The sequence below is a fragment of the Caenorhabditis briggsae genome (genome assembly GCF_000004555.2).
Source record: "Caenorhabditis briggsae complete genome, chrX, whole genome shotgun sequence".
Classification (NCBI taxonomy): Eukaryota; Metazoa; Nematoda; class Chromadorea; order Rhabditida; family Rhabditidae; genus Caenorhabditis; species Caenorhabditis briggsae.
In genome coordinates, this window is record NC_013491.2 from 8,145,011 (window position 1) to 8,167,718 (window position 22,708).

The window sequence follows — 22,708 nt, forward strand, 5'->3', positions numbered from 1 at the left end:
AAAGCAGACCTAGATTGAAAACTTAGCATTTACAGAAACTTTGAAAATTCATGGGTTACGTAACGACACCGGTTTTTTTCACTTTTTAACGTACAAAACCATGCCAATGAGGGGTGTGTTTTAGAAATTGGCAAATAACTGAAACACTGGGAATTTCAAAAAAATTCTGTGAATCTAAAGTCCTCAATCTAGGTTCATTTCACGTTCTTTTTTAATTTCGAAGTGTTTGAAAGCTGGACAGCCGAGCTCCTAACTATGATCAAAATGAACAGAAATCAACTAAAAAAATATTTTTGCAAATATTTCTGACCAGTACAGTTTATTATCAATTCATGAAGGAAACATTCAGAAAAACAGATCCAGGCATGCTTGATTACTATATATTTGGCATTTCATTCGTTTAAAACCCGTCGAATTATATTACAGACAATTAACAAAATGGGCTGTTGGACTATAACAAAAAATCACATTTAAAAACATTAGCATCAATAAATAAGTAGATTAGCGTTAGCTTAATAAATAATTCATCAGATTCTAGTACAAAATGTTGTTTTAATTAACAATTAAATTAATGTTGCTGGGCAATTTCTGAGAAGAACTGAAGCACGTTATCAGTCGACACTTCAAGCTCGATTTTGATTCCCGGATAGCAGGTTAGAATCAACTTGTTGTACTCGGCAATCTGCTTGATGAACTGCTCCTGCATGTCTCTCCAGACGACTTGAAGAAGGGACGAGTTGGCAACCAGATTCTTCTCAATCTTTTTGTACAGTTGTTCGAGACCTTTCTTAACCTCTTTTCCAGGATGCTGAGAGATGACCTGGAAAACAAAGTATTTTTTTAAGGAAAGCGTTTGGTGATGTGCTTACTTTCTTAAGTTCCATTCTGCTGAACTGTTGCTGATAGGAGATTTCTTCAGGACGAATTCCTCTCATCTCGATGAAGTTGTTCACGTTGTCGAAGAATGTCTGGAATTTGATTATTGGTAGTTAGATGAAGGCGTTCTGTCACAGAATCTCTGATTCAGGTCTATACAACTGTCCTGAATCTTTTCTGTATTCTTCCGAAAAACCCCCTTTTTATTTGAGAATACCGTAAAGTGCCACTGAGTTTCCATAGTTATTTTTGACCAATTTTTGACGATGACAGGAAAACACTGGGAATCATTAAGAAAAAATTACGGTACATGATGTTTTTTTGAAGTCTGCGCGTTTAACTAAAATTAGCCCTCTAGGTGCGTTGATTTTGGACAAGGTTTCCAGCCATGGTGTCCAGCGACTATCAATCTTTTAATAATTTCCTTCTTACTTACCTGAATCTCTTTCAACGGTCTTCCCATAAACTCCTTGACATATGCATCAATGTGTTCTTCTTTCAGCGCCTTCGCATCCTTCCTCTGTTGATCAAGACACGAAATCTTCAATTCTGACAGAGTTACTAAAAAAGAAAAATTAATTTAAAACTGATACACTTCAAACTGACAGTAAAGCTCGTGGTAGTTCTCAAACTTCACCACCGACGACGGCGATTTGCTGTATGGATTGGCTGCTGCTTTCTGGATTCCATCACAAACCGCACGGCACAGATTGAAATAGGCCTTCTCAAGATCGGTACGTCTCTCAGCGTTCTCGAAAATTGTCTCTGCGCGTCTGACAAACCCGGCAAAACGAGCGATGGATGGGAGGATACCGATTCTTGTCTTCTTCACGATACGGACTTCAGAGTATTGGCCACATTCCATTTGCTGAAAAAAATTATTGTTTTCTTTGAAATTATTCCTTAACAACTCACAATGAAAGCATCGAACTGACGTTTAATCAAAACTACCAAACTTCCGAAGGTGATTAAGAAGTAAGAGCTTGGGTCTTGAGGAAGCAACACTTTCTTCGACATGATCACAAACAATAGAAGGACATTGCTCGGATTATGCCTGCACACAGCTCTGCAGAAACTGTCCAAATGGATGTTGAGGGAGTCAAAGAGGTTGCCCATCACATGTCGGACCTGCTCGTTCATGTGCTTCTCCATACTGCGTCCTCCAAGACTGGAACTATCACCACTGCCAGTGGAAGTAGTATCAAATTGAGCCAACAGTTCGGAATTGATATGGAAGAAGCGGACAACGAATTTCTGTTCTGCATCAATGACAGCGCTCAATTCAGCAAGCACTGTCTCAATGAGTTGGGGCAAGACTTCAGTGTCGATTTCGCTAGATGTACTCATGAAGCTTTGATTGTCAGAGCGGAGGGATGTGTTCGCAGAGTCGGATGTTTCTGGAAAGTGGTAGATAAATGCTGACTGGTTTATTGCAAGCTCACTTGACTTCTTTTCCGACCCAATCGCTTTAGGAACTTTGCTGATGAGTGTGTCGAAGAAGTTATCGAAAAGACGCTTGTAAAGGAGGTTGGTGCTGTCGATATACTTCTGAAGGACAAGGTTGCATGCCTTGGGGCGATTGGTTTTCAGCCAGTTGATGAGGTCGGAGAGTGGTGAGAGGGCGCGGAAACGTTGAGATTGCTTTGGAATGCATAGCTCGTGCCATTCGTGGTCCAGGGACAAGTCGTTCTGGAATGAATTCGGTAATTATTGAACTATGTGGTTTTCCCAAAATTTATAATCAAACTGATCAAACTCTACCGTTAATTGAAAACTTTTGGGAAAATACTAGGTCATGCCACTGACGATTGAGCTACGCGGCCGCAAAACCGTCTCTCTATCTCAAAATGTGAAATTCCCAAAACTAGAATTTTAGAAAAATGTTCTCATCATTATTCTCAATGGGCCAATTTCAGGCTGGCACGGGTCGGCTGGTGACTCGCTTCAAATTTGAAACTGCGGATAAAACAATAGATCAGAAGATAGAGCTCGGGGAGCGCTACAATTTCCAGTAAAATTCAAGCAGTATTTGTTTCAGCCTAGGTTTATAGCACGCAGGGGAAAAATCATCGGCGCGTACCATAATGCAGCTTTTGTTTTTGGAAACACAACTAATCTTTAGATTTTCAGAAACACCAAAAACCTTGACCTACCAAGTTAGAAAACAATGCCGAGAGGTGAGACATAAGCCGATCCACAAATACGTCAATTGCCGCCAGTTCGTCGTTTCTATCCTGATAAGCTTTCATCTGGAGCATCGGCTTGGCGAATCGCCCGTGCCAGAAGTGAGCTACAGCACGAGCGGCGTCGGTGCATTTTTGCACACTGGAAAATACATGAATTGATTGGGTAAAAAGTGACGAGTAAACATGGATCACACGATAAACCATTACTCGAGAAAAATCATTACTGGCTACTTTGCCTCTGGAAAAACCAACCTCTCTGGATTACTGAAGTTCGCTTGTTTCAACGTTTCGATATGGGCATCAGTGACTTCTTGCAACGAATTGACAAATGAGATTATCTCTTCATTCAGACGCGCCTTGTTCTTCCTTTCCACTACGGACAAACTATCCTTCTCCTCAATCAATTCGATGCTGTTTCTCACAAACTGAAAAAATCATTTTCAACTAATTACCCTCTAAAACGTTCTCACCGCCAGAATATCATCGCAATTATCCAATTCCTTCTCCACAGATTCCACACCAGTCAGTGCTGCGTCAATACTGGACAACAACTGGTTAACCGAATTCTCGCTATCCATCATTGAATTGATATTGGCTCCATCCAACGACTGCAATTGCTCGGTGAGCATCTCGGCAAACGCATGAGCATCGCCAATTGTCAAGTTGGCTCTTTCAATGAGCTTTCGGAAATCCGCGTCTTCCTTTGCCGATACAGGTTGGTAGTCGCTGGCCATGGCGATGTCGTGCTCTGGGAGCTCAATGGGTATGATCGAGGCTTCTGCTTCGAGTTGTGGGAGAGAGAAGTTGCAAAAGTCGGGCATCTGGACAGGGAGATACTGGCAAGAGAGCTGAAATTGTCAAAATTTAGTTGGAATTGGAATGGAGAATTGTCACCTTATACAACTCTCGAATAAAATCATCCTTCTCGTTTGCTGATCCGGCAAGAATCACATATTGACGGTCTCCAATAGTTATGTGGAACTCGGGTGATGGCTAAAAAAAAAATCGAAATCTGACTAGGAATCTGCGGAAATCGTGTATTTTTAAGGTTAAGATCTACGATAAGAGCTCGCCCATGTGCTTATTAGAATCTGTCCACAATTTCATACCTTTTTTGGATTGATCCCATCAATTTCTCTGACTTCTCGAAGGTTGAACCGGTCTTTTTTCTTGAATGTATCATCCTTTTCTCCTTTGACAAAGTAGAGCCGTACAGCGATCGGGTGTTCGATAGTAACTACAACTGTGCAGTATTGTAGACAATCAATTCTTTAAAAAATTAAATTTTACCTGCCAAGCAGAGAAGCGTCTGATTTTTCTTCTTCTTTCCGTCCAATTTATTCACATTCACAATCGCCTGAATCCGTTCATCGTCCTTCTGGAAGAGTTGTCGTTGGATGATCTTCCTAATTGCAGACATTTGCTTCTGAAATAATTTTTAATGATGATTTTAACGATGAATCAGTGTAAAAAAAGACAAAATGAGCGAAACATTCAACAAGAATAAACAATGCAACATCCCGCATCACCAAATGTGTCCAAGATCGTCTCTGTGTCTCTCCCGTTTATGTATATATTTCTCCCGCGCACGCAACGCGCACCATGCATCGACTGCCTTGCGCGTTTCTCGTGCATGCTGGTCGCGACGCAGCACTGAATAAATTGAAATGAATACTGATTTGAAAGTCGATTCACTATGGGAAAAAATTATTCTTGCTTTCAGAGTAACAGAAGAACAATTTATTTTCATTTTTCATGTTTTCAGGTAACTTGTTCAATAGGAAAACGATGTGCGGAAGAGAAAACAATAAAAGATAATCGAAACAAACATGGAATTTCATTTTTCAGATCGAAATATAAGTTGAATCTTGTCGAAACGTTTATTTCTGGAGGCTGAGAGCTGGTGAGAGTGAAAATGAAAAAGAACTACTGGACTAATAAAAAGAAAATGCCTGAAAAACTGCTCTTTTCGATAGAATTATCAGATTTTTGGCTTCTGGAAGCCATTTGCTGTCCTGTGAAACGGATGGTATGGAATTACAGTCATCAAACATTGAAAATAAAAAAAAGGAAACTTGCTGAACACTTTTGGAATGAATTTGATAGAGAAAACGGAATATTTAGAAATGTGAAAAGAAGACTGGCGGTGGAAGAAGGCTTGGTAGTTGTGAAAAAAAACCGGTAAACACAATTAATATTCTGCTCAATCGCCTGAAAAAAATCTGGCACATTGAAGAATAAAATCGTGTGTCACCGGCAACTTCTGCTCGGATGTTGGTCAGATTCCGGATAACCGATACTAAAGTCGATTACTTTTGACAAGATTCTGACATATTGTTTCAAACATCTTGCGAGGCTACAATCGGACCATGTCCCGCTATACAGCCGTTTTCGGGAAATTTCTGACCAGAACCTGGCCATTATTTACGTCAAAAAGCCGAACCACCGTCAACTTCTGACTGGAAGTTACGAGCCGACAGCTAAGAAAATGGGAAATCGAAAAAAAAGAATAATTTTTCTAAATTACGGAAAATAACATAAGGCAAATTAACAAATTTAGCTCTGTATTACACGAACCGTACAATGACTATTTTCTTCTCTTCTGTAATGAATCAATTGCTCTATCTGTTTTTATCCATATCTCAAAAAATGAAGAAAAGATTTGCGCGGAAACCTGAAACTAGCTGCACTAGAAATGTACTGGAATTAGAAGTCACACTTGATCATAATACAAAACGGAGAATTTTCTTATACAGCTCTCCAGATTTATAGTTTTCAGACAATTCAATGTGACCGGCTGGCGGTAGATAACTGCTGGCCAGAATAATTTCCAGGTTCTAGTCGTAACTTGCCAAGAACGGCTGGATAGCGAGTCATGGTCAAATTTTAGTTGGAACCTCGTCATTAGTTTGTCGAAGTTTTGTCGGTTCTCGTACCGGTCGTATGCGGAATTTGACCAGGACCGGAAATTGGCGCAACTCTTTCGGACGGGTGTTTTGCACACTATTTGATGCTTTGTCGACTTAAACATCTTCTGGAAAACATGCTCAAATGCCGGAAGGACAGCCACGTGATCCTCCCTTAACGTTCTGTTAGTCTTTAAGTCATCCATCGTTTCACTGAAGGAAAGGCATAATACAAACAAAATTTTTCAAGGTCTTTGGTGATCATTTTGATCAAATTTAATTTTTAAACTCTGTAATTCCCATGTTTCATTCTTTTCTTTTCGATTATAGAAAAATCATTTGCAGTTTGGAAACGTCTACTGGCGTATTGGCATTTTTTTTAAATCTGTCGTGCAGACCATCCGAGCTTTGATTCTTTGCAAATTCTGGAAATATTTTCCCTGAAAATGCATAATGTCTTCGACCTGGAGATATTTATTAATTGCAATAAATATTATTGAAACGAAAAAGAAGGAAAACCTCAAAAAATACATGTGGAACGTGTTACAATTAAAGTATCTGTGGAGAGAGAATCATTGAGAAATAAATAGAAAGCAACATTGAAGACGAAAAAACAGAAGAAAGTACTGAAAATATGAGAATGATCCAGTTTTAAACAGATAGGAAAACATGTAAGGTTGTGGTTTTTTTGCTGTTTTGTTGAGAAAAAAACGAGACAAGAAGAGAGAGAAAGAAAAAAAAGATTATGGTTACAATTAAGTTGAAAAAATGATACTGAAAATGGGAGAAAAAAAAACGGGAGTGAAAATGTGAATAATGACGTTGTGGTTTATCGGGATGTGTTATTAGGAAGAAAAGAGATTAAATATGAGAATCAGGTTAAAGTGGGAAAAACACCTTCTTGCTGGTAGTAGTGGTGTTTGTAGTGGAGGGAGTGCGCCGAACAACAGTTTGTGGATTCTTAGTTGGGAGAGGAAGCACATATTGTTGATTGCGGGATGGTGGGGTTGGATGCTTTTTGTATGCCTGGAAAAATATTCTTTGAAAAATACAGCGACTGTTGAAACTTTTCTTACCGTTCGTGCTTGATTCATGCTAGTGTATGGATTAACACGGTATTGTCCCGCTCCATAGAACTGCTGACGAGTACCAGCGACACCAGTTATGGCTCTCATGCTTTGGGATTGACGAGGAGTTGGCTTCTTTCTGAAAAATAATAATTTGAGCTTAAAATACGCTTCTAATATTCACCTGTTTCGAACGTTGGTGTATGTCAACGTCTTATACACAGTAGTTGCTCCCATGTAGCCATCTAGCGGAACACGCTTGATGTACCGACCATAGATGAAGGTGCTTTTCAAGCATGAGATCAAATCCTCGAATTCGGAAGCATCAGCAGTGGTAAGAAGATCACTCTTTGCCTCGTTGTAGCAAGCCAAACTGACGTTTCCAGCAACCACTGCTTGCAGTTCGCATTTTGCAAACAGGTAGTAAGCAGTTGTCATGATGGTCTGCTTTCCACGAGTTTCCAGGAATTCCCTGATGAAATCCGACGAGCGACGAGTGATGATTTGTCCCAGCAACTGTCCTGACGGCTTCTTGACCGGATCATGAATGTTGCCAAACTGCAAGATTAATGTAAAAAATCACGTTTTACCTTTGAGTCACTCACCACTGGCATTCTACCACAACCATGAATCATGATCAAGTGGTCACTTGCTTGCTGCAACGCTTTGAAGCGAATATTGCATTCCGAGCAAAACCAATTGAAGAACTGTGGATGATGCTTGGTCTCATGGTATTCCAGAGCAAATTGGGAGACAAAATCTTCGTTGCATCCACAACGAAGCATTGGGAACTGACGAGTCTTGGTCACTGGTCTAACTGGCGCTTCCATTTTGAGTGTTGGCATTTCCGTGACTTTTGGTGGTGTTGGTTCTGGAGGTGAAATATCAAGTGGAGGTGTCAGTGGTAAGAAATCGAGCTGTGGAAGGGATGAGACGTCTGTGCAGAGCTTTCTGTCAAACAAGTTCTCATCTGTATACCAAGGATCATCCTTGGATAATGGTTCTTCTTCCTCTGGTTTGTCCTCCTCATCATCCGTGTCCATATACCGTTTGATTCCCTCGAAAATGTCCAGCAAAACATTCTCGAATGGCTCTGGCTCCAGTCCACTAATGAATGGATCATACCCCGGTCTGAGGTCCTCCATGAACATGATCACCCGGAATACTTCCTACAAAAAACTATATTGGTTGGCAATTACCGAAAAAAAAAACAGTAGTGGTGGTCAGAATAACGCCTGGGGGAGGGGAGCGAGAGAAAAATGGCGCGTAGAGGGGGAATGCAAAAAAAACGGGGACAACGAAGAACAGATGAAGATTGGGGCAGAGTGAAAAAGAGAGAGCGAGAAAATGAGAAAATTTGAGACGAGAGTGAAAAAACTAGGATAAACTGGGCGATGTGGGTACGAGGAAAACATCCAAGGAGTTACTATGAAACCATTTTTTTTCATTCACGGACACCTCATCGACAACAAATGTAAAAGAACAGCAAGGTCATGTGTGTGTGTTAAGGTTGATTCATCTCTATTCTCGAAACAAGTTATCAGTTGATTGGCTAGTAAAGTGCACCACTATCAATCGAGCCCCCAGGCTATCTGTTTGTGTAGATAAGTGTTAGAGGAACACACGCCGAGAAGGGTTTTTCTTTTCTTGGCGGGAAGAAGTGACCATGAAACAAACTTTTGAAATCGAAATCTAGTCTGTCTCATTTGAAAAATGGGAAAACTGGGAAGGGCAGGAGAAAAAGATGATGGACCTCTCCAACACTTTTAAGAAATTGCTTTCCTTTTGCCTCTTCCCATTTTCTAATATTCTAAGTGAAGAGTGGATCCTAGATTATGTATGTGCCATGAAGTGTGGGATTTGAGCAACCCCGGCCTCTTTCCTAACATTCTTTTTCTCTCTAACTAAGATTGAGAACTGCTGCTCTGTGTCACTCGACTCTTACGGTCCTACCCTGCGCTATCTCGCTTTATGGTGGAGGCCCTTCTGTCAGCGCGGCCACTATCGGTCATGTAAAAACAATCCTGTGCAGCCGACGAACTGGACAACGGCCACAACGGCCTTCCCTCGTCTCGCCGTCGCCCTTCCTATCGATCGACCCACGACAAACACACAGCCCCCGAGGACAGCCACGGGGTGGAGTGAGAGCTGCGGCGGGCCGACGTTGGCAACCGACGGGGCCTGAGAGAACCGTTCTGAGCGTTTGCGTGTGTTGTTGTGTGTGACCGAGTGAGCGTGTGTGAGTAGTAGAGACGTAGTGATTTGGGGTCTGGTCAACAGCAGCGAAAAAAGTAGTGGAGGGTCTGCTGAACGATTTCTGTGAGTGAGACGATAGAAAAAGGTCAACACGAGGATGGATAGGCAAGGTCTCATTTATTTTTGACAAAAGGAGCAAATGGTCATTGTTGCAAAACGGATGGAGATGAAAAGGGACATTTGAATTTGAATGGAACATAAGGTATCAAGGATTTGCATCAGAAGACATCATTTACAATATGGGAAATCATGAATTGGGTGGCTAAAGCTAAGTTGTACAGAGATATTTGAGCTAATTGTGAAAAGTAGAGTCGCTGAATGTGGTGTTTGTGATTTTTCGATGATTTGGAAAGGAATGAGAGATGGAAATGGTAAAAAACCAGCGGGTGAAGGAGAAAACGTTTGAAAAATGACAGAAAAATGACTAGAAATGGCTGGGAAATGAATTTGAATGCAGATGAGAATATGAGATTGATGAGTACAGTAGGGAAACGCAATGAAGCAAAATTAAACATGAAATTTTACTGGTTCTTGGAAGAATAATCATGGTCAACATGGGCGGAGGTGTTATTATAAACGATTGGCGGCATCTCCACTGGTCTGACTAGACGCCGCTGGACTGGACGAGCTGACATAGCATTGACTGGCCCATCTGGGAGCTGCCGAATAGGAGGAAAAGCTTGAAGAGCAGCGGTTCGAGCAGCTAGAATTTTCCCACCAGGACCATTGGTAACAATGTGCCCTTGACCAGTTCGGACCACACGAAATGGAAGGTTCGTGACGGGGCGCCCGACGAATTTCGGGAACGGACGAACTGAACGAATTGGCATTGGATTTGTTGAGATGGTGCTGGGTGGAATAGTGGATGGACGATATGGACGGTATGGAATGACACCATTTGGATGGATTCTGGCTTCTGGACGATATGTGTCTTCAAGAATGAGCGGTCCAGACTTCGGAATTTCCGGAAGAGTACGAGATACTGGGTAGGACATTTCCATCGTTGGGAATGATAATGGAGCCTTATGTCTTCCAGAAGAAATAGCACCGCCAGCCGAAGAGTGCTTTGGAACGACACGCACAAATCGAGGTACAGAAGAATGCACGACATGAGGCTCCGATCTGACTTGATGAATTGGTACTGGGGCTGGTGGTTGTGAAACACTTGTTGAATACCTAAAAAAAAGTTGAGGCAAGGAACCTAACAAGTAGATGCTCACTTTTGAAGAACAGGCATATCTGGCTCCAGCGGCAAAGCAAAACTGATTTTGTTTTGCAGACTCGCGTTGATATAATGACGTTTAGTGTTGGTTCCGTAGATGAATCGTTTCGTAATCAGTTCGAACATCGCGTCTGATTCTTCCAAACTCATTTTAAGGATAGGATCGTGTATAGTCGAATCGATTTCAACGTGGCTGCTCTCATTCGTGCTTACTGGAGCAGTGTCACCGTCCGGTGGCATGGGATATTTCTTTCCCTGTAAATAAATTGGTTTTTAGATAAACGTTTGCGGGTTTATTTCTTACAGAAAGAGTTGGGTGGAAGATGGTTCGTGCCAATTTCTTGATCTCCATATTTCTTTCTTCCAATACATGAGGAAGCAGTCCTTTCTCCTTGAGTTGATCTTTTAGGAATCCATAGATCAATCCGGAAACTACACGGTTCCACATACGGCGATTTTTCGGGTCGTCTGCCTTACCGGTGCCGGCTCCAAACACGGGATTCATATTCTGGAAAAAAAGTTAGTTGCGATCGTCTTGACTTTGCGCCTCACCAATGGCATTTGGTCGACGTTGTGAACCGCGACAAGATGCTTGCTCATAATATCAACGGTTCCAAAATACATTTTGTCTTCGCAAAGGAGACATTCATATGCAAAAAGCTCCGGGTGTCGCTCACATTCGTGGAACTCAATGGTCAATTGATTGGCGAACGCTGTCTCGCAAAACTTGCATTTGACTCGGTTGGATTGAATATCGCGAGTCATTGCTTTCCCTGAAATATAATAATTATGAAGAAGAGGTTTCCTAAAAATAATTACTCACTTTCATTCTCAATGTACTTAAGTTTCTTCTCGAGACATTTCTGCTGTTCCATGAGAATTTTGCCACATGCCGGTCCCTCATCCAAATCCAATTTTTCATCAAACCATTCCGCTTTTCTTTTCTTTGGGTAGCGCGGGTGGTTCTCCGTATCGGGAACGCCATACCCTTTAACTTTTACAGGAAGAACCAACGGTCTCTTTGGTGAGTTTTGAGTTTGACTGTCATTTTGAAGCGGTAATCCCATTTTTGCAGCTCTAGCTCGGATAAGCTCACGTTGTTGGTCAAATGACAATCCTTGTCTTTTTAGGACTGGTTTTCCACTATTTGGCTGTCCACAAGTTGACGGTACAGCAGTTATATATTGAACTGCAGAAGGACGTGTTTGAGTAACAACTTTGTGGACGGCGGGCGCAATGCTTCTGGCAATTCCTACCGGCGGAACGTGTCTAACAACAGTTGGAGCTGATTGAGCTGGCTGAACTGGCTCGGGAATCATCTCAGAAACAGATTTCGGTGGGGGTAGTTCATCAATGAATGCAGTGAACCGTTGCTGGACCTCTTTCGGTGTGTAACGAGGTTCAGGTGGCATTCCAAAATCAGAAATCGGCTCCGAACCACCCCATGATGGTTCTGAAACCTCCGTTTCCGATGGCGATACCATAGTTTGCGGCTGCATCTTCCCATTATTTGGCGCAATCGTGAGCATCTCATTGATATCCGACTGTCGTGCCATTGGAAACTGATGTCCAGTGTCTGCTGCCATTTCCAGTTCAGCAATCGGATCAATGCCGCTTGTGGTCGCAAAATTGAAATGGTCAAAGTAAGAGTTGTTCGGGTAATATCCGCTTAAACAGTCCTTTCCCATATCGGCAAACAGTGAATCTTCTGAACTGAACAATCCATATTCTTTCTCGTGTTCGGACGGTTCGGGGTCAGCGATTCTATGTGTTCCAAGAAAAGAGTCGTCAAAATAGTCTTTGAGTATTGATTCCTGATCAGACGTGTTGTAGATTAAGCCAGAGATAAATGGATCGTAGTTACTTTGTAGGTTAGAGTTACCCAGAGAATCGTTGCTGTTCAACATTTTTTTTATCTGCAAAAAAGAAGAATTTCACGGTGGGGTTAAACAAAGAAAAGAAAGGTAAGAGACCATGCAGAGGTGCAAAAATAATGGACAAGCTAATTATATAATGAAGAGCATCTGAGGTCAGCAGCTGAGATGCTAATAGGATACGTTCGAAAGGTCGTATCCATTAGCGTAAATGGCGGGATTTGTATGATTGCGCTACTGGAGAATGGTTTTTCTTATTTGAGACTCGAGAAAATGCAGAGAAATAAACTGTACACAAAATCGATGAACGGCAGGGAACACGTAAAAACAATCAGATTTATTAAAGAAATCTCTCGTGTTTTGTTGATCATCACAAAAAAATCTGACGCGGAAAGTCGAAGAAAACGCAAAAATCGATTGTGCACCACCAGAACAACCGAACACCACCCTTCACTGCCGTAGATAACTCATTTAAATGGCAGCGGCGGGAATAATCCAGTAGAGCGCGTTTGCACACTCTCTGTCCATGTCATCTCGTGTGTGCGTGTGTGACACAACGGAGAGCGCGAGACACTGGGGGCTTAGTGTACTCAACGTCTCCTAAACATAAACAGATACACACCACTTGCCATGTTTTTAATTAATAATTTGTCTTTCGAGAGAAATGAAATGACGGGAGAAAAATGGAAAGCTGTGTGCTTTATTGAAAATCAAGAGATGGAAAAACAACAGGGTGAATCAATAAGCATTTCATGTGATTTCGAATCGTACACAAAAATTGTCTGCGTGTGTGTATGTGAGACAAGTGCAAGAGGGGTTAGGTATAAGCCGAATAATTTATTATTTAGTGATGAAAAGAAAGTGAAATTTTATGCAAAAAAGTGAAGAAAACAAAACGGCGAACGTTTCTTCGTCTATAGAGAAGACGTCGTCCTATTCAACGACGGACATGCAGCGTCGAGACATGGATGGAGAGCGCGAGTTGTGTTGACTCCGAGCGAATAGAGAACTACGATTGTGGTTCTCGACTACGAATACGTTCTGCTTCATGACTTCGTCCTCTCCGATTCTGAATTAATGAGAATCAGATCCTGCTATACGAAAAGGCGGGCGTACCTATCAAAAATGAGACCATCTACATTCATTTCCTCTTTGAAATGTTTTTGAATATCTTTCGAATTGAGATCATCTCCCCATACGAACTTCACCAATCCATACTTTTCAGCGATTTCAATGGGGTTACGGTCCTAAAAACAATTTTTTTTTTAAACGTATTATTCAGTTGATTTTTGGCTTTTTCGGCCATTTTCAGGAGTCTGTAGCTTGCTTGTCAAGTTTCGAATCACTTTGAAATTTTTGGTAGAAGAAAAACAGACCTAGATTGATAGTTTTGCATCCACAAAGTACAAAAACGAGCAAAAAGGTTTGTTTATTAAAAATCTGCATAGAGCTGGAAATTTTAAAAATTTAAAAAATTCTGTGTATGCAACTTTTTCAATCTGGGTCTGTTTTACACTCTCCAGTTTTTCAAAATGACAAAAAACTTGACACAGGCGATCTTCTGACCTCTGAAAACGATCAAAATGGCCAACAATCAACGAAAAGTATGTTTTTGTAAATCATATTGTCTTTTTTTTAAGTGATATCTCCTTACATTCAATAATTCTTCACTATGAAAATTCACACCAAGGAGCTCACATCCAGCAGCAAAATTGGCTGCAATTTTAGAGCAATCAGATCGAATATCCTGAAATAAATATTCTCACTAATCTATGATTCTCTTTTCTATTGCATACTTGAAAAGGCATATATCTATTAGTGGCTCCCACGACGAGAAAGGAAACGGGATACTTGTGCTGCTTCTTGGTTATCCTGAAAAGAAATCTCGATTCAATGCAATTTCCTGCTTTCATTAGCAATTTACATCGTGCAGATGTCCGGCTCAAAGCAGGAAAACACAATTCTCCTGTTTCCGGCATGCTCGGCCACTTCTGCCAAGATGATGTCCACGAATTTGTTCTGCTCAAAGTATCCCTCGCATTCATGGCTTCCATCCTAGAAAATTGGTGTTTCATAATCCCCCTTTTAAATTCTTGTACCTTCATATACATTGGATATTTGATCTCAATATTCAATCCCACGTTCTCATCAACATTTCGCAGCACTTGTGCCAGTGAGGGAAAGGGTACGTGCAACTCGTCCGTCTCATTCTTGCTGGGTGTCACCGAGAGAGTCACGGGCGAGTCCGGCGCGGTGCCATTCGCACGAGAGATATGCTCAAAGTGCAGCAGTTTGAGTTGGGCCAGTGTCAGGTCCTGAAGAAAACAAAAAAGAGGTTGAGAAGAGAAAGGGGGATGAAAAACGAACTTTGATTGCAATCTCGTGTAGAGATTTGTTTTCACCGCCAGCTGTCGGTGTGCTTGATGGGGAGTCCCGGCCAGCAACAGTGACTAACAGATGAAAATCGTGGTACACGACAGTTTTGAGATCCTGGAAGTGTGTATTCCTTGATAAGTGGATGGAGTTAATACACCGTTAAAGGTGTAATGGAAGGGCTCCCACACTGTAAAACATGAGCTCAATTATCTCCATTCCTATGAAAGATATAGAAAAGGTGTCAACTAATACATATAATGTCCGTGATATTATGATAAAGAAGTAATCAGTTGAAAGCTTCTTTGTAGCTTTGAAAGGAACCGAAAAATATTGGCTCAAGCTTAAAGTTAGAGAGCTCTTCTGTTACAGGTTTACAGGTTTTATCGTATTACAATCTTTAGAATTTTCCAGATCATTCCTTTTCCAAACCAACTCACTTTTGTCAATTGTACATCCAATTCTACATAATCTGCACCTCTCCGAGCTGCCTCATTCAACGAGAAGATCGTGTTCTCCCGATGGTCAATGCTCCTAAACTCATTTTCAAAAAAAACTCGTCATTTCCAACTACAAACTTTGTATAGGAGCTGCCCATGCCGCGATGTCCAATTTGCAACATTCTGTTACGTTTTCTCCAATATCTTCCAAAAGTTTCTCTCATTGAATCAACTTCTGGATTCTTTTCAGCATACTGACTCCTTTTTACAATCATATAATTTACTGAAACTTTTAAATACGCTTAAAAGAGAAAATGTGGACCATACCATTAATATGTCCTACTGGAGCACTAGAGAGTCCAATAACCGGTGATACTGTAGCGCCATGAGTTCCTGACATGCTTGACGGAAGCACGTAGGACAGTGCACATCGCTTTTCTTTGTGGTAAAATTCTATACGGAAGGCTAGATTTTGCAGATTAACAGTTCTCGTCCGGAAAACCAAATAATCCAAGTCATTCCGGAAAACCGATCCATTGAAATATTGATCTCCAAAAATAGGGTCATCTCTTGTGAGCACCTACAAATATAGAAGGTTACATGAATGATTTATGATTTGCTCACAGAGAGGTCGGTGTTGGAAAAACATGGAAGTTCTGGAGTGGGCAAACTGACGACGTCTTCACCATCGATCTAAAAAATAAATTCTGAAAAATTAGGAAAACTGTGAGATGAGATGAATAGAGACTAGGTTCTTTTGCAACCACTAATCACAAGGACAACATTCAAACGTACAGACATCGAGGCATACACAGAGGAATGCCTCCAAATGCCACGTCTCCGGTCAGTAATATTTTTCGCTGAGTAAGAAAACATCTGGAAGTGTGGTTAGTTTTATTGAATCTGCTTTCAAAGTCTCCGAAGCTACCCACCTCACTGTATCTGACATCAAATGGTTCGACTTTCAGACGGTACTCTCGGTTCTGATAGCTTTTTGCGAAAAACTTGAGTGCCTCTCCATGAATCCGAAAATAGACAACACTTTCTTTATCGTTCAGTATCCATCCATCTGATATTTGTTTCCGTCCTCCATAACTTCCAAACTCATCTATCACATTTTCTCTAGCTATGAAATCCATACTTTCCACTCCAATCAGACATGACCGTGGATTATTCAGTGTTTCCCATCTGAAAATTACGTCCGAAACAGTTTTTAAAAAATTCAAAACTCACTTTGATAAAACCATAATTGGCTCGCATAAACTATTTTCCGAAGGATCTAAATACATCACCCGTAAGTATCGAAATTGGAATTCTTTCACTGTGCCAGGAACGCTGACCACTGCATGAAGGTGTCTCTGGAACAAATCGTTGTTAGTTGTTATTTCTTTTTTTAAAACATCGGAGTGGGCCTAATTTGTCTAAATTTGTAGAAAATCCGAAATTTTAGATTTTTTGGCTAGCTCATTTTTTGACAAAAAACGTTTAGTTATTATTGATGCATAAAATTTTATGAAAAAAAGGAAAAAAATTTACTAGAAACACAGCCCAAAAAAGACCGGACTGGGCTTAGAAACTTTTGAAAAAAAAGCCCGGCACGGATCTACGCACCCCGTTGCAAATATGTTCAAAACTTACTCCTCATATTCAGATTTTATCAGCGGAAACGATTTTCTGGGATTCCATTCTCCAAGGACAGGCAAGCTGCCCACCACATGGATTTTCTCCCATTCCTTAATTTCCGCACAGTGAACTTTGAAATGCGCTTTGTAGTCTTGGTCCATATATAAATCAGCTGCAAAAAAGTGTTGGAGTCAAAAATTTGGTCGATAAATTCTCGAGAATGAGAAGAAAGAATATGAAAATGTCATTCTCGGCAGCTGCGACACATTGATAAGAAGAGAGAAGTCGTTTTCTTATCGGAAATGACAAAGATATCATCTAGGAAGTGTCTAATGAGAAGGGAAACAAAGAATAGAAAAAAAGGTTCTATTCATTTTTTTCTTTCATTGGCTCTTCAAAACGCTTTGAATTGCGTCAAAAACAACGAACACAATTTATTAGGAGCCATTATGTGTTTTCAGAAGGATAGAAAGAGAGAGGATGTCTGGATGTCTCTTTTCGTGAAAACAAAATGAAGTTAGTATCTTTTTGCGGCCAGAGGGAAGTGGTGAAAGTGCTTATAAAATATATCGAATTTCAATTTTTCCCGGCTAACCGAATTTTTTGACGTCACAAACATTTTTCATGGGGAAATAGATTAGAGGAGCACAATTTTCATCTATTTATTTCTCGCTAAACGCTTCTTTTTCTTTCTTTTTTTGCTTCTTCCATTCGTCACGAGCCACCAGTTAGTTTTTATTTTTCTGGATCGATGAAACGAAAAAAAAGAAAAAAGAAAAAAGGATGATGGACTCTAGGGAGTTGGAAGCACCAAGTCCAAGCGCAAAAGCATAAAAAAGAAGAAAAAGCATAGAAGACAGAGGAAGAAATAGAAGAAGACGAAAAAACCGCGTGAAGACGCCTTGTGTATGCTTCATTTTAAATGTACCCGTAGACGAAGCCTAGAATTGGACTGTCATGCGTACATCATTTTCCTCATTTTCCACGCGGTGAGAGGAGGTTTAAAATGAGTGAGGGAAGTGGACAAAACGTGTCACGAACAACAGGTTGATGGATTTCAGTCGCCACGTGACTATATCATTCACGTTTTTTGTCCCAAATGACATTGACAAAGATTAGCGTGACCCAACAAAAAGGAATTTGCTGGAACTTGATTTTTCTGATCCTTTTCAAGGTTTCAAAACGTCAAATTTGTAGACATTCAGCCTAGTCGAAACGCGAAAGAACCCGGCGATTTCTGAGTACACCCTGTCCTCAACATTAAACACTTGAATCAACACTTCTCTTCTTCCCAGTCTCCATGCAAATACGACAACTGTTGCCCGTCCGAAAATTTTTGATTTTGACAAAAAAACCCCCACCCTGAAAACTTTTTACTGACTTTGAAAAGCAGAGTTACGAGACTTCTTGCTCGTTATGAAGCAAAAATTGAGTCAAAAATTCTTTTTTGAGAAGCTACACGATTTATTCTTGAATAAGAAAAAAAATCAGCATTACATTAGTGGAGAGAATCAGCTTTACATTTTTTTTGGGTTCAATAAAAATTAGAAGAGACATTTGCTTTGAGAAATAGACAGTTCATGAGACATTTAAGCCTTGGTGGCGATGTAGGAGATGAGGTCGACGACTCTGTTGGAGTATCCGAACTCGTTGTCGTACCAAGAGATGAGCTTGACGAAGTTTGGATTGAGAATGATGGATGCTCCAGCGTCGAAGATGGAAGAGTGAGTATCAGAAACAAAGTCGGTGGAGACGACCTGGTCTTCGGTGTAGGCGAGAACTCCCTTGAGTGGTCCCTCGGCGGCAGCCTTGACAACCTTCTTGATGTCATCAAGGGAAGCTGGCTTCTCGAGACGAGCAGTGAGATCAACGACGGAAACGTCTGGGGTTGGGACACGGAAAGCCATTCCGGTGAGCTTTCCGTTAAGCTCTGGGATGACCTTTCCGACGGCCTTGGCAGCTCCAGTCGAAGCTGGGATGATGTTTTGTCCAGCTCCACGTCCGTCTCTCCAGAGCTTTCCTGATGGCCCGTCGACGGTCTTCTGAGTAGCGGTGACGGCGTGGACGGTGGTCATGAGTCCCTCGATGATTCCGAAGTTGTCGTTGATGACCTTAGCGAGTGGAGCAAGGCAGTTGGTGGTGCACGAGGCGTTGGAGATGATGTGATCATTGGCATGATCGTACTTCTCGTGGTTGACTCCGACGACGAACATTGGGGCGTCAGCAGATGGAGCAGAGATGATGACCTGAAGATGAAATAGATTTAAGAGATTCCTAAGCAGTCTGAATAATACCTTCTTGGCTCCTCCCTTCAAGTGAGCGTTGGCCTTCTCGATGGTGGTGAAGACTCCAGTGGACTCAACTACGTAATCGGCTCCAGCGGATCCCCATTGGATCTCAGCTGGGTCTCTCGAGTTGTAAACCTGAAAATTACCAAGTTTCCGAGGAAGGGGAGTTTTCTATGTTACCTTGATCTTGTGCTGGGACTTTCCTTCCTTGGCGACAAGGAGGTAGTCTCCTTCGTGGGCGACGGTTCCCTTGAAGCGTCCGTGGGTGGAATCGTATTGGAACAAGTAGACCATGTAGTCGATCGAGATGAATGGATCGTTGACGGCAACGACGTTGACGCTGTCTTTCTCGACGGCGGCGCGGAGGACGAGACGTCCGATTCTTCCGAATCCGTTGATTCCAACACTTGGCTTCGACATGGCGGCACGTAAAAACAGTTTCCCTAAATAACAGATTAGAAATAAGAACGGTAAACAAGAGACAAATCAAAAGATGCAAAGGTAAAAATTCTCGAGACAAACGAGTGAAAAAAGAAATTGATAAATGGCAATAATACAATATACAACCTTTATTGGAGAAGAGACCATATAAATACTTGTAAGCATCTACTGGAAAGTAAGAAGCTGAAGAGAAAACGCATAGCGCGTGTAAGAAGCGGGTATCTATCGGTGGGTTGGTGGGAAGAATGGGCTTAGGCCTTGGTGGCGATGTAGGAGATGAGGTCGACGACTCTGTTGGAGTATCCGAACTCGTTGTCGTACCAAGAGATGAGCTTGACGAAGTTTGGATTGAGAATGATGGATGCTCCAGCGTCGAAGATGGAAGAATGAGTATCAGAAACAAAGTCGGTGGAGACGACCTGGTCCTCGGTATAGGCGAGAACTCCCTTGAGTGGTCCCTCGGCGGCAGCCTTGATGACTCTCTTGATGTCGTCAAGGGAAGCTGGCTTCTCGAGACGAGCAGTGAGATCAACGACGGAAACGTCTGGGGTTGGGACACGGAAAGCCATTCCGGTGAGCTTTCCGTTAAGCTCTGGGATGACTTTTCCTACGGCCTTGGCAGCTCCAGTCGAAGCTGGGATGATGTTCTGTCCAGCTCCACGTCCGTCTCTCCAGAGCTTTCCGGATGGTCCGTCGACGGTCTTTTGGGTGGCGGTGACGGCGTGGACGGTGGTCATAAGTCCCTCGATGATTCCGAAGTTGTCGTTGATGACCTTAGCAAGTGGAGCAAGGCAGTTGGTGGTGCACGAAGCGTTTGAGATGATGTGGTCATTAGCATGATCGTACTTCTCGTGGTTCACTCCGACGACGAACATTGGAGCGTCAGCAGATGGAGCAGAGATGATAACCTGGAAACGGAATACGTTAGAGGATTTTCTCGTAATGTGCTTGAAATACCTTTTTGGCTCCTCCCTTCAAGTGAGCGTTGGCCTTCTCGATGGTGGTGAAGACTCCAGTAGACTCGACAACGTAGTCGGCTCCAGCGGCTCCCCATTGGATCTCAGCGGGGTCCTTAGAGTTGTAAACCTGCAAAGGGTAGAGTTTTGACTCAGCCATGAAGTCATGTAGCTTACCTTGATCTTGTGCTGGGATTTGCCTTCATTGGCAACAATGAGATAGTCTCCCTCGTGTTTGACGGTTCCCTTAAAACGTCCGTGGGTAGAGTCGTATTGGAACAAGTAGACCATGTAGTCGATCGAGATGAATGGATCGTTGACGGCAACAACGTTGACGCTGTCCTTCTCGACAGCAGCGCGGAGGACGAGACGTCCGATTCTTCCGAATCCGTTGATTCCAACAGTTGGCTTCGACATGATGGCTGAAAAATGCCACTACTACAATCACATCTAAAGGCACACAGACACACGAGGGTTGAAAGTACGAGCGATCGAAGTGTGAATCGAATGGAAATGATGAAAAAGAATATGCGAAAAGAAACCATGAAAACATGTTTACTGGTTGAGAGAAAACATGGGGCCGAAGGCAAAAAATGATGCAATGGGATGAAGGCAAGATGAAGAAATTCGGATGGAGACTAGAAAAAAAGAGGAGAAGAGAAAAGTATGCATAAGAAGAGAAAGCGAAAAACTGAAAAAGAAGAAAAGAATGATGCAAAATAGAACTGCGCCTTTCTGGGAAAAATGGCTGGCTCTCGTTCTATTTCCCGTGTCCTTTCTCAATCTCCTTCAGGCGTTGTTGATGTTGTTGAAGAACCTGCAAAAAAACTTGGCATTGAAAAATATAAGTGACGAGATGGATGGATTGTTTGTGAAAACCGAAACGACTGCCTGCTCTAGTTCTATCTGTCTCTCCGGTCATTTCTCTAACGTATCAAGGTCAACTAGTGTAAACGAGAGTCCCCGCTAGTCTGTTTTGAAGTTTCTAGAACACGCCACATTTCGCAGATAAGAGTTTAGTGTGTGTACGTCAGGTGACATCAAAGATTGCAAATTGATTATCTTTTAATGATAATAAAACAATTTCTAAACAACACACCTTGTCATGATCCTGAATCTCTTTTTGGCGTTGGTTCATATCTGATTGCAGCTTGCTCTTCAGGTTGTCCAACTGCTCCTTTTGTTGCCGTCGGAAGTATTCCTCTTCTCTAGTGGCACCTAGCATCCCGAGTGATCCTCCAGCTTCTCGAATCGCACCACCGTAGCCTCCTCCACGACCAACACCACTTCCACTACCAGAGCCGGACATGTTTTCAGATTAATCTTCTGAAAAACTAGATGTTGTTAATCCGCTTATCTCGTTTCTATGGAGCGAAATTGGATAAGAAGCTACTGCGAGTCGTAAACAAGTTTAGCCTCTTGTAGGCTAGAGAGCAAAGGCTTTTCTATATTAAACGAAGCAAAAAAGGAGAAACGAGAAAATCGCTTGGAGCAAAAAGAGAGCAGCAGATGTTTAGCGGGCCCCACACTCACACACAGACAACAATCTCAAGGAATAGTGGAAAAGGTTTGCCGAAGATGATGCAAACAGGCACCCCGAAAACAAATTTCACAATGCGAGTGGTGTTTCAATGGCCGGGGGAGACCTCCCGAGAGGACAGCGACCGCCCATTTTTTGCCGTCCCCAATCGATTTTGTTTTTTAAACACAAAAAAAACGTCGCTCCTCCCCGGTGGGGCACCGAACGCGCATACTCGTGTGTAAACTCTCTGTGACTCTCTGACGGAGTAGAAAATAGTACGCAAAATTCGGAGGGCAAGACACTTGAGAGAAATTTTGGGGGCGCCCGTGAAACTACTCTTATCAACACAAACAACGTTGAAGGCTGACGCGAACAAAAGAGAATTCGTAAACATCTTTTTTCTCATAGTGAAACATCAAAAATGACCAACCTCACAATCCATTGTATTGAAAGTGTGTTTCCGGAGCAGCTCCTTTTTGAAAAAGTTGGTTGCTTGGAAGAAGTCAAAGCGGACAGTGGGGAGCCGTCGTCTGGAGACGAGGGGAACATAGAGAGTGAGAGTGAGTGGAGCGGCTGGGGCGGGCAGCCACACAACCAATCTACTGCGAAAAAAAAACAGAGAGGGCCAACTGCGAGAGTGTGCCTGCAGTTGGCCAATCGATGTGGGATGCCCAGCGA

General features: G+C 42.1%; 8 protein-coding genes across 8 annotated transcripts; all 8 read right to left on the minus strand.

Annotated features, from left to right (window-relative positions):
• Nucleotides 1–568: 568 nt before the first annotated feature.
• On the minus strand, nt 569–4,482 carry Cbr-sec-3 (the record flags this gene model as incomplete). The annotated part of the gene is made up of 11 exons (XM_045239442.1): nt 569–820; nt 870–968; nt 1,313–1,437; nt 1,483–1,744; nt 1,792–2,565; nt 3,030–3,201; nt 3,315–3,487; nt 3,533–3,910; nt 3,957–4,055; nt 4,172–4,299; nt 4,353–4,482. 11 exons carry the CDS (start codon nt 4,480–4,482, stop codon nt 569–571), a joined length of 2,592 nt encoding a protein of 863 aa, XP_045095338.1.
• Nucleotides 4,483–6,161: 1,679 nt separating this feature from the next.
• Nucleotides 6,162–6,233, minus strand: CBG27630 (the record flags this gene model as incomplete). The annotated part of the gene is made up of 1 exon (XM_045239443.1): nt 6,162–6,233. The coding sequence occupies one exon, from the start codon at nt 6,231–6,233 to the stop codon at nt 6,162–6,164; it is 72 nt and encodes a 23-aa protein (XP_045099470.1).
• A 614-nt stretch (nt 6,234–6,847) lies between these two features.
• On the minus strand, nt 6,848–8,186 carry CBG14133 (the record flags this gene model as incomplete). The annotated part of the gene is made up of 4 exons (XM_045239444.1): nt 6,848–6,994; nt 7,027–7,174; nt 7,220–7,593; nt 7,641–8,186. The coding sequence occupies 4 exons, from the start codon at nt 8,184–8,186 to the stop codon at nt 6,848–6,850; spliced, it is 1,215 nt and encodes a 404-aa protein (XP_045095339.1).
• A 1,626-nt stretch (nt 8,187–9,812) lies between these two features.
• Nucleotides 9,813–12,420, minus strand: CBG14134 (the record flags this gene model as incomplete). Its single annotated transcript, XM_045239445.1, has 5 exons — nt 9,813–10,467; nt 10,512–10,768; nt 10,803–11,021; nt 11,066–11,286; nt 11,337–12,420. The coding sequence occupies 5 exons, from the start codon at nt 12,418–12,420 to the stop codon at nt 9,813–9,815; spliced, it is 2,436 nt and encodes an 811-aa protein (XP_045095340.1).
• A 900-nt stretch (nt 12,421–13,320) lies between these two features.
• Nucleotides 13,321–16,984, minus strand: CBG14135 (the record flags this gene model as incomplete). The annotated part of the gene is made up of 13 exons (XM_045239447.1): nt 13,321–13,456; nt 13,504–13,634; nt 14,042–14,134; nt 14,184–14,259; nt 14,312–14,442; nt 14,487–14,702; nt 14,755–14,877; nt 15,201–15,294; nt 15,339–15,483; nt 15,528–15,780; nt 16,133–16,388; nt 16,434–16,558; nt 16,913–16,984. The coding sequence occupies 13 exons, from the start codon at nt 16,982–16,984 to the stop codon at nt 13,321–13,323; spliced, it is 1,851 nt and encodes a 616-aa protein (XP_045095341.1).
• A 1,428-nt stretch (nt 16,985–18,412) lies between these two features.
• Nucleotides 18,413–19,531, minus strand: Cbr-gpd-3.1 (the record flags this gene model as incomplete). Its single annotated transcript, XM_002644281.1, has 3 exons — nt 18,413–19,069; nt 19,118–19,246; nt 19,292–19,531. 3 exons carry the CDS (start codon nt 19,529–19,531, stop codon nt 18,413–18,415), a joined length of 1,026 nt encoding a protein of 341 aa, XP_002644327.1.
• Nucleotides 19,532–19,803: 272 nt separating this feature from the next.
• On the minus strand, nt 19,804–20,925 carry Cbr-gpd-3.2 (the record flags this gene model as incomplete). The annotated part of the gene is made up of 3 exons (XM_002644282.1): nt 19,804–20,460; nt 20,510–20,638; nt 20,686–20,925. 3 exons carry the CDS (start codon nt 20,923–20,925, stop codon nt 19,804–19,806), a joined length of 1,026 nt encoding a protein of 341 aa, XP_002644328.1.
• A 343-nt stretch (nt 20,926–21,268) lies between these two features.
• Nucleotides 21,269–21,817, minus strand: Cbr-mai-1 (the record flags this gene model as incomplete). Its single annotated transcript, XM_002644283.1, has 2 exons — nt 21,269–21,325; nt 21,608–21,817. The coding sequence occupies 2 exons, from the start codon at nt 21,815–21,817 to the stop codon at nt 21,269–21,271; spliced, it is 267 nt and encodes an 88-aa protein (XP_002644329.1).
• Nucleotides 21,818–22,708: the final 891 nt, after the last annotated feature.